The sequence below is a fragment of the Dendropsophus ebraccatus genome, unplaced genomic scaffold (genome assembly GCF_027789765.1).
Source record: "Dendropsophus ebraccatus isolate aDenEbr1 unplaced genomic scaffold, aDenEbr1.pat pat_scaffold_1821_ctg1, whole genome shotgun sequence".
Lineage (NCBI taxonomy): Eukaryota > Metazoa > Chordata > Amphibia > Anura > Hylidae > Dendropsophus > Dendropsophus ebraccatus.
The window spans coordinates 1-6,736 of NW_027209253.1; the positions used below are offsets into that span (position 1 = coordinate 1).

The 6,736-nt window shown below is 42.5% G+C and overlaps 1 protein-coding gene across 1 annotated transcript; it reads right to left on the bottom strand.

The window, feature by feature from the left end:
* Positions 1–991: 991 nt before the first annotated feature.
* On the bottom strand, positions 992–4,605 carry LOC138775657 (THO complex subunit 1-like; the record flags this gene model as incomplete). The annotated part of the gene is made up of 3 exons (XM_069955983.1): positions 4,582–4,605; positions 2,536–2,699; positions 992–1,212 (listed from the first exon to the last, which is right to left on the bottom strand). Coding segments are annotated over exons 1-3 (406 nt in total), but the record flags the coding sequence as incomplete, so codon positions are not given.
* Between the last annotated feature and the right edge of the window lie 2,131 nt (positions 4,606–6,736).

Genomic DNA, 6,736 nt, shown 5'->3' on the forward strand with positions numbered 1-6,736 from the left:
AAACTGCGTAGCCCCGAGAGCTTACGCAGTTTTACATAACTCCCCAGGAGTTACGTTAACACTGTAGCTCACTCTGTGACAAGTATTTTGTTGTTTAAGAATATTCTGTAATAGATTCTCAAGTTTTATACAACCATAGAAGTTTGTATATCTTATACAGAAAAAAGCAATATGATCAATACAAAGTGATCTTTCTTTTTTTTTATTTTTCTTTAATGTTACGTTGTAATACCTTTTATTAAAAGGAATTCTGTAGTGAGTAAAATTTTATTTTCCATTGGCACTTATACCTGTCTGCTGCTCCCCAAACTTTAGTACAAGGTTGTAAGATGCTGCAAAGATGCTCTTTCTACTGCAGGAGCAGGAGTGTGGCCTAAGGCTTGTGTGCTTGTACATCCCATACTACTTCCTAGATATGACAGGTCAAATATACAACAGGTCATTCACAACAATACATTCTAATATGTAATGTAACTGTTTAGTTCTGATCAAACAGCTGCCAGCTTCAGTAAACCTGAAAATACTACACCAGTGGTGTCAAAGTCGTGGCCCTCCAGCTTTTGCAAAACTAAAATTCTCATCGTGCCTGGACAGCCAAAGCTTCAGCTGACAGGGCCTGATGGGAATTGACACCTGTGCTCCACACATACTATTACTATCAGTGCTATGGATAATGTGTGCAGGTTTTCTGTGAATCCTTTTGTGGCTTATTGAAATTATTTTGGGAAAATATGAAAAATCTTGGGCACACTTTTAGTACTTTAGTTTGACTCTCATATGGAAGAAGTGCAGTGGCAGTGTTAGATATAGGACATGATAAAGGCTTTAAAACAAGCACATATCCTAAGGAAAAAAAATCTAGAGCATGTCCTGAGAAAACTGAACACCTTGGTCATAAAAAAACAAACCTTTATTAAAAAACTAATTCTGTAGCTGTAGGGGTTAAAATAGGATAAACAACAAAAATGTACCTCACATTAAATGTATTTACGACTGAGCTGGTTAATTTTCCTTAGACCTTCCCTGTTGTTTATTGTTTTATGAACAGTGATGAGGAAGGGGAAAGCAGACGGAAGCTCCACTCTGCTGCTTAGCTTTTGATGTCCCCAATGCAGGCAGCGAAGCTTGTCAGCCAGGTCCTTCCGGCCTGCACGTTCCAAGGCGTCCTGGAGTATTTTGGTCTTGTTTAAATCGTTCCATGCTTTTCCATACCTGCCGTCACAGACACACAAACTCTGAGTTGCTGCTCTCATTTTACAATAATAAGGTTGTGTTCACACTGTTTGTGCAGTATGTCACAGCTAGCCATCTGCATCCCACTAAAGGCCCTATTCCACCAACAGATCTGACAGATTATCTGCCAAAGATTGAAGCCAAACCCAGGAGTGGATTTAAAAAGGAGAAATCCAGTCTTTCCTTCATGACCTGTTCTCTGTTTATAGTCTGTTCCTGGCTTTGGCTTCAAATCATTGGCAGATAATTTTTCGTCAGATCTGTTAGTGGAATAGGGCCTTTAGCCAGGGTTGCTGATGTATACTGTAGCATACCGCAGCAGGCTCCATAAATAAATGGCTTGTACATAGTGAGCTAGGGACCAGGGAGCATCTAGTTACATAATGGTACGGCTTGAGGTACAGGGCTGAGATCTTAGGGCCCTATTACACTGAATCAGGAAGCTAAAGCTCTGTGTAATAAAGACAACAAGGAGCTGATCATAGGCTGATAGTTATTTTTCAACTTTTAAAAAAAACACCGACCGCACATTTACTACATGTAATGGTGATGTATGGTGAATGGCTGATGAAAGGTATATAGAAAATAGTAAAGATTATACTTACCTGTCCATGCTTTCCTAGTGTCCTGCTGACTGCAGTTGCTGATGAAGCTGTCTCTGCAGTGAGCTGAGCAGCTTGTCACTGCAGAGACTGCTTCACCAGCAGCAGCAGGACATCGGGGAGCATGGACAGGTAAGAATAATCTTCATAATTTTCAGTATAAAGCTAGGGCTGAAAACCATGCCATACAGCCCTTGCTGTATTCTCAAGCCATGTAATAGGCTCTAGCAGATTGACACTCCCTTACTCCACCAGTTGGGCCATGCAGTATGGCTCTTCCCAACCATATAAGATAGCTGGAGATGTGAAGGATTAATGGCAAGTTTCCATTTTTCCTATGCATTTAGGCAGTTCAAGTTTTACAGATAAACCTTTTTTTTTTTAATGCTTCACTGTCAATAACTACATCACAATACTGGTAGTTAATGGTATGAAAAAATTCTGATCTTCCAATGTGAAGAAAATTTCACCCAAATGTGAACCCAGCCTAAAGGTTATACAATAATAATGGCTCATTTCTAGTGTTGTGCAAAAATGGAATTTCACTTTAAAATATCTGCTATAAACTCCACTTGTGCATGTTATCTGTCTGAATATGGAGCAGCTGGACCTATGAGTGCATGTTAGAAAGAAAACAACTGCACTATCACTCCTTATCTAGGCACACAGGCAACTCTGATAAACAACACATGGTAGTTACCAACACTCCAGCATCTTCTGTGCTTGGACCTTCTTTTCCACAGACGCTGTTTGAAACTGTCTAATTTCTTGTCTGCTAAATCCAAGTTCTTGTGCAACTATTGTCCACTCAAAGCCCAGCTGATTCCCCAGGTCCTGGACAGACTTGAGGTTGATCACTGCGTCCTAAGGAATATTATATACAATGCATTAAAGAGAATGTATGGCTTAGAAGTGTTTTCACTGATCAGTGTCAGATATACGAATGTTTTTTTTTTTTAAATCTTATTTGTAGTATGTTATAGCAGCTGCCATCTTACCTAATCTGTTTTTACCATTTGGTGACCTACTTCACAGCAAACCTCATGGACTTGGGGGCCTTTTACGCGGCCCAGTGTTGGGCTGTGCAAGGATGCAAATGAGCATTGACTGGCGAGATACGTGCTTGGTTTCAGTGCCTTTACATGGCACAATAATCAAGTGACCAGGCCACATGAATGATCCTTGTATCATTTGCACAGCCACGGACAAGGACAGCACAGATATGCATATATCCATGCTGTCAGTTTCCAGATCACACATACAATGCATACATACCAAGTGCACTGCTGTGTGATCTGGCATCCTATTTTCTGGCAAATCATTCTGGAGAATGAGGCGGCCTGAAGATACTTCAGGTGGCTGGACAGCAAGATGTCAGATCACACAGCAATGCACTAAGTATGTATGCACTGCATTTGTAATCTAGAAACTGACAGCATGGATACCGTTTCCCAGAAAATAAATCATCCCACTAGAGGTTTTGCTGAATTGCTAAATATAATGCCTCCCTTGAAAGTAAGACCTAGCAAAGTTTTTGTTTGGAAGCCCGCCCGCCAAAGAGAACACAAGGGCAGGCAGCTGTGATTCTTTTTAGCCCACTGCTGTTGTCCTCTACCTTCACTGTCTGTTGCTGAGCAGCGGCATGCAGGACATGAAGACTGTTGCCATCCCCGTTGTCCCCTAACGCCAGATTTTCACACTGTATTCTTTGTATGGAACACATTTGTGAGCATGTTCTGTGGGCTCATTCCACAGAAGAGGGAGGCTTAGTAGTAACAGCTATTATATGATATCCATACACTGGTGTCACCTATCATTACTGTCTGATAAGCAGAGCACTGCTGGGAAATTAACTGTACATGATGTCATAATATATAGATAGTAAAATAGAAAATAAAGTGCTGCAGTCCTATTTTTTTTTTTTAACCACCGCCACCTGTGCATGGTGCAGGTCTATTAACGAGCACTGGAGGCGGACTCTCTGGCCCCCAGTGTGATGATCTCCCCTCCCCTCTGTGACGAGGCTTTATTGATTCTAATGGAGCAGTGTCACAGAGTGGAGGGGGTCTTGTCACACTGGCCTCCAGTGCTCGGTAATAGACTCGCGCCATGCACAGGGGGCGGTGGTTAAAAAAAAAAGACCGCTTGGCCGATGTTTGGTAATAGACCAGTGCCATGTGCGGAAACTGGGCGGTTGATCAAAAAAAGGACCACAGTACCCCTGGGCTGGCGCCAGTCTGTTCATTTAAAAAAAAACATACTAGTTGTACAATGGCTTTAAATGTTTACCATAAAACATAATTTAAACAATAGGTCATTTTCTGATAACACATTCCCTTTAATCTCCTGAAGCAGTATGTACAGTGATGGTGTGTTTACACAGATTTATCTGACAGATCTTTGAAGCCAAAGCTAGGAACTATAAACAGGGAACAGGTTCATAAAGGAAAGACTGAGATTTCTCCTCTTTTCAAATCCATTCCTGGCTTTAGCTTCCAAAATCTGTCAGATAAATCTCTATGTGTAAACGCACCATAAGAATGAGTGATGTATCAACAAAACGGCAATAACTCTCTCCAACTTGGACGCCAAATGAAAGCTGCAATACAAGGTACAGCTGCTACTACTATTCAGTGTACAGAAATGCAGTGTAAGGCTAGGCTATTAAAAAAATCCTGAAAATCCCCTTTAATATACTGAATATTGTTTCTTTAAGGCCTTTAACGATACTAAATGTATCACTTACCTCTTGAGCTTTATTGGGCATTGTAATATGGCTTTCACTTATGCATTTGCCAGAGCTCTTCAACTGTGAACAAATACCTAAAATTGCAAATTTGATTGTATAAAACTGATATTTTTTTTGCCATCATGATACTTTAAATCAGTTTTATGCGGTAAAGATTCTTATGCTATTTAAACTGTTCCTTTCGTAATAACTTTCAAAATCTAATTAACAGTAGCTGTGATATTAACCCCTTCGTGTCCCATGACATACCTTGTATGTCATGGCAGCGTGAGGGGAGTTCAGAGAGGGATCCAGCTCTGAATGGTGATGCTCCCGGATGCTATCTGCAGCCAGGGAGCGCCTCTACTAGCCGGCGCGGGTCTCGTTGCTGTGCCGGCTAATTAAGCATTTAAATGCAGCTGTCAAACCTGACAGCTGCATTTAAATGCTGTTCTCCCGGTGTCCCTGGTGTCTTGTGGGACGGATCTCCCCCCTGCTATGTGATCGCCGGGGAGAGATCTGTTCTTCTGCCCGGGCCGGGCCTCAGCGCCGCACTGACGCTGATCCCGGCTCGGCAATACGTTGCTATGGTCTGCAGCAGGCTAGAGCAATGTACCACACTGTATCTCATTGATCATTGCTGTGTATACACACAGCATTGATCTCTATGAGAGATCAACGCTGTGTATATAGAAGCCCCCCAGGGGGACTTCGAGTTAATGTAAAAATAAAAGTAAAAATGTTTTTTTATTAATAAAAAAAATCCCCTCTAATAAAAGTCCAAATCACCCCTTTCCCATTTTATAAATATAAACAAATAAATAAACAAACATGTTTGGTATTGTTGCGCATGTAATCACCCGAATTAATAAATGGTCACATTCCTGATCTTGCACGGTAAACAGAGTAAGCGCCAAAATATTCAAAAAAGTACAAAATTGCACCTTTTTGGTTGCATCAAATCCCCCCAAAAAAATTTAATAAAAAGTGATCAAAAAGTTGCATATGCGCAATCAAGGTACCGATAGAAAGCAGAGACCATGGCGCAAAAAATTATACCTCACACAGCCCCATGGACCAAAAATAAAAGCATTATAAGCATGGGAATAGAGCGATTTTAAACACATTTAGTTCTTTTTTAAAGGTTTTAATTTATTGATAGGAAAAAAAAGGCTGGGGGGGCAGGGGAGAGGCTGGGAGCAGTAGTGGGGGCAGAAGAGCAGCTGAGGATGCAGGTGGGATCGGCTCGGGGGGGAAGACTGAGCGGCTGGGGGCAGCCGGAGGGCAGGGCAGGATGGGCAGGCTAGTCCCCCCCCCCCCCCCTCCCAATGCAGCGCCGAGGCGAGCTTCCGGCACACACAGCTTGACAGAGGCCGGAAGCTCACAGCTGCAGCCTCACGGTCCCGGACTTCTTCCTTGCTCGGACGGCGCTCACGTCATCCCCGAGCAGGAGAGAAGATCGGCATCGCGGGGCTGCAGCTGTGAGCTTCCGGCCTCTGTCAGGCTGTGTGTTCTGGAAGCTCACCACGGCAATCAAAGGTTCCGCCCCAGGCACCGGACCACGGGTGCCTAGTGGCCCTGACTGTGTGGTGTTACAGGTAGAGAATACAGCGTGCTGTGTGGTGTTACAGGTAGTAACTGTGTGCTGTGTGGTGTTACAGGTAGAGAATACAACGTGCTGTGTGGTGTTACAGGTAGTAACTGTGTGCTGTGTGGGTGGGTGGGACAACAATGAATGATAAAGTACTGCAAATAATTTAGTAACACAATGAAACTGCAATGTGTGAACACAGCCTAGATGTTTCGCAACAGATTTGGGCAGGGTGGGGAACTGTGATGAACAGCTGAGGGAAAGCATTGCATTCTGGAACCTGTAGTACTGTGTACAACTGCTCAACCAGGAAGCACAGAAACACAAAACAGAACAAAAAAACCCCAAACAACTTGATTTTTGGTAGTTTCAAAACTGGAATATATAGGTAAGTAATGCTTTATGCTTCTGCAAAAGTTTATTTTTTTTTACCTCTACCTGGAGTTCCCCCTTTAACTTTTAAAGCATTACTGTCATTTAAAAAAAAAAAGAAACTTTTGACACATCACACAAATCAGTGACCCCCACTGATTGCAACATAGAGCCAGAAGACTCATGTAACTGATCAATTCCAGGCCTTTT